This window comes from Sinocyclocheilus anshuiensis, unplaced genomic scaffold (assembly GCF_001515605.1).
Source record: "Sinocyclocheilus anshuiensis isolate Anshui unplaced genomic scaffold, SAMN03320099.WGS_v1.1 scaffold1505, whole genome shotgun sequence".
In the NCBI taxonomy this organism is placed as follows: domain Eukaryota; kingdom Metazoa; phylum Chordata; class Actinopteri; order Cypriniformes; family Cyprinidae; genus Sinocyclocheilus; species Sinocyclocheilus anshuiensis.
Window position 1 is genome coordinate 12,540 of NW_015547699.1, and position 3,625 is coordinate 16,164.

Sequence of the window (3,625 nt, forward strand, 5' to 3'; positions counted from 1 at the left end):
TTACTTGTTCTATTTTTTTATTTATTTTTATTTTTTATTATGTGTTTTTTTGTTCTGTCGCTGTCATTCTGTTACACTGTGGAAGCTTCTGTCACGAAAACAAATTCCTTGTATGTGTAAACGCACCTGGCAATAAAGCTCATTCTGATTCTGATTCTGATCATTATTTTATATTATGCTCTTTGCTTCTATCCGTTAAACAGTTAATAACTATACAGATTTTCATACCAACTTCGTGATCAGATGAAAGAAATCACTCTCGCACAGAGAAAATGTGTGGCTCTTAGAAGAGCCTTTGGTTTGAGAAGAAACCTGACTCAGGTTTACTTGGTCTTGGCAGGTTTCTCGGTTTTCTTGGGCAGCAGCACGGCCTGGATGTTGGGCAGCACGCCGCCTTGAGCGATGGTCACCACCCAGAAGCTTGTTCAGCTCCTCGTCGTTGCGCACCGCCAGCTGCAGGTGACGGGGGATGATACGGGTCTTGTTGTTGTCCCGAGCAGCGTTTCCAGCCAGCTCCAGGATCTCAGCCGTCAGATACTCGAGCACAGCGGCCAAATACACCGGAGCACCGGCACCGACGCGAAAAAAATTGATTATTTCAAAGGGTTACTAATGACACATCATTTGGGTATTTTCATGTCTGGGAAACATTTGGGATTAAACGGGTTAAAATGCGTTTTAAACAAAGGTAAGTGGTTTTCATTACCCATTTTACTCTTAGTAATTTAATACATTTCGTAATTTAAAAGTTTAGTGCAGAAGTATCGAATCGATATCGACGATACTGCCTTGAAAAATATCGGTATCGTATCGAAAACAAAATAAGGGGTATCGCCCATCCCTACTTTCCACTGGTTTTGCCTCTTCCACTCATTGTAGTAGAAAAACTGTTTTAAAAACAATGATTGTATAGAAGGCTGCGATGTGACTTTTGAAAGAAAGCGTACCAGTCTCCTATTGGCTGGAGTCTGAACACGGTTTAAGCCAATCAGTGAACTTCCCTCCAAACCCAACCCCCTTCTGCTATTTAGTATTTACAACTCTTTAAACATATTAGTTTCTTTTTTGTGTGTAACTTTATTTCGTTTTCTTTCGATTTGGTTATTTCTGATTCTTTTTTTATTTTAAGGACATTTATATAATTTTATGTATATAGTACTTTACTCTTTATTTATTAAATGTGCTACACGATTAACCCTGCCTTACCTATTATTTACTGAACTGTCTGGTTTTAATAATAATAATAGTTTAAAGTTTGACTTGAAACAGTATTTAAATTATTTTATCAATGATGTCCAATTTATGTAAGGACACAACACTGGACAGACAACCGAGGAAATAATGCTCTACTTTGAATTAGTGGGTGGCTCTTAAAAGAGCCGTTTTGATAAAACATCAGAAAAGACGCAGTTTATTTCTTTTTGGCTGCCGTCTTCTTAGGCTTGGCAGCTTTGGGTTTCGCCGTTTTGGGTTTGGCTGCTTTGGCCTTTTTAGGGCTCTTGGCTGCTTTCTTAGGAGTCGCTGGTTTCTTTGCTTTTTTGGGGCTCTTCGTTGCCTTTTTAGCAGCGGGTTTCTTGGCCTTCTTCGGGGATTTCTTGGCGGCGGGCTTCTTCGCGGCTGCGGTCTTGGGCTTCTTCTTAGCGGCGGCAGGTTTTTTGGCGGCGACCTTCTTTGCTGCGGGCTTCTTGGCTTTAGGGGCGGCTTTCTTGGCGGGTTTTGTCTTGGTCTCGGCTTGTTTCTTGCTGAGCTTGAACGAGCCAGAGGCGCCGGTTCCTTTGGTCTGGACCAGAGTGCCTTTAGTCACCAGACTCTTAACGGCGATCTTGACGCGGGAGTTGTTCTTCTCCACATCGTAGCCACCGGCAGCCAGCGCTTTCTTCAGGGCGGCGAGGGACACACCGCTCCTCTCCTTAGACGCGGACACAGCCTTGACAATGAGCTCGCCGACGCTCGGACCCGTTCTCTTGCGTTTAACTGCTGGTTTCTTCTTGGCCGCCTTGGTCGCGGCAGGTGCTGGAGCCGTTTCTGCCATGATCTCTCTGAACGAATCTGGACTCGAACTGTGACTGTAAACAACAAAGAATGAATGAGCCGCTGCTGTGCGGCGCTGCGCTTTTAACCACGGCATGAGAACCGTGTAGACTCAACCAGCGCTGCTCAGTGTCTGTGCTCCTGCATGAGCGACCGCTGCTTGTGTTTTCTCCTTTCATATTTTTAATAAAATTGAAGTTGTTAAGTAATTTAGTCGAGTAAAACCAACGTATACATATTGTAGAGGTACTGAACTTTATTTAGGGACCAAAGATTGCTACAAGTGAACATTTATTTTAACACCGTCAGATCAAATCCACGGCGTGAGCACGGTAATGGACAAAGTTGCGTGTACTTTTCATGTACATTTTGTGTATTAACAGTGGTGAATATTTGAATGTGTCATCCGTGTTTTTAACAAACACTTTGACAATGTGTTTAATGAAAGAAATATCGCGGAGGGACTTGCGGAGTGTTTTATTCAGACGATGTTTCGGTCAGCTTGAAGCACACGACACACCAGTCTGTCACTGTTGCTTCCCACGTTTCGCTGCTATATTGATTCAAAAATCCCGATTAAATCTCAAACACAACACCTGATCGCATATGTCATAACAGAGGGGTTTTTACCCAGATTTGTTTGTTTGATTTTTGTTGTTGTTTTTTGCTTTAACTGATGAATAAAACTAATTAATTTATTGGTACGTGCAAGCGTTTGTTACAATAACATAAATGGAAGCAGATCATTTATTTAACAAGGAATAGCATTCATTGGCTGGAAGGGAAATGCACATGTATTTTTTATTTATTTTTTCAGATATATAATAATGCTTTATTGTTATGGCATGATTAGACATAGGCATATGAAACAACAGCTTCAAAAATAGTTTGGAAATATTTGTTTTCAGTTGCTGCCTTTTTAGGAAATAATAACTCAGACATGTTAAGATTTTTGGAGGTTTTGTGCTTGATTCATATTTTTTCCATATAAGAGTTCAAATATTACATATTTATTTCACAAATTCAAACAGCATCACAAATCAGACAACAAGAAGGCGGCAAACGTGACATTATCAAATTATGGTTACGATTTATATTATATGCCTTATATTTTTAAACAAGTAATTTAAACAATATTGACTGATGTGACCAAGTTAAGGAGAAATGCGTGTCTTATCTTGTTTCATCCTAATTCTATTTAAGGAGGTCATAATGTCATTTCATATTTACGGCACACGTCAACCCAGATCAGCGCCCACAGAGACGCTCAGAGGCTGGAAGAATGTCTGTCAGTTGTACTTCGACATGTTTTCCACTGCTGCTCTGTGGGTGTAACAATTCACACTCTAATCATGTTTTATAGACTCAACACTTCCTGTGCAAACACATACGGAAGAAAATGACTCCCACGTAAATTGTGTCATCCTGTCTTTTGTGATTTTTTATTTCTTTTTTGGGATAATATGGAAGATTCTTTATTAAGCAATTTAATTTAGCTTCATTTCTTACATAATTTAAGGGGTCATATGATGCTGCTAAAAATAACATTATTTTGTGTATTTGGTGTAATGAAATGTGTTTATGCGGTTTAAAG

At 40.0% G+C, this 3,625-nt stretch overlaps 1 protein-coding gene across 1 annotated transcript; it reads right to left on the bottom strand.

The window, feature by feature from the left end:
- Positions 1 to 1,365: 1,365 nt before the first annotated feature.
- On the bottom strand, positions 1,366 to 2,612 carry LOC107703865 (histone H1-like). Its single transcript, XM_016506653.1, has one exon. The coding sequence runs from the start codon at positions 2,126 to 2,128 to the stop codon at positions 1,412 to 1,414; it is 717 nt and encodes a 238-aa protein (XP_016362139.1). The 5' UTR covers positions 2,129 to 2,612; the 3' UTR covers positions 1,366 to 1,411.
- Between the last annotated feature and the right edge of the window lie 1,013 nt (positions 2,613 to 3,625).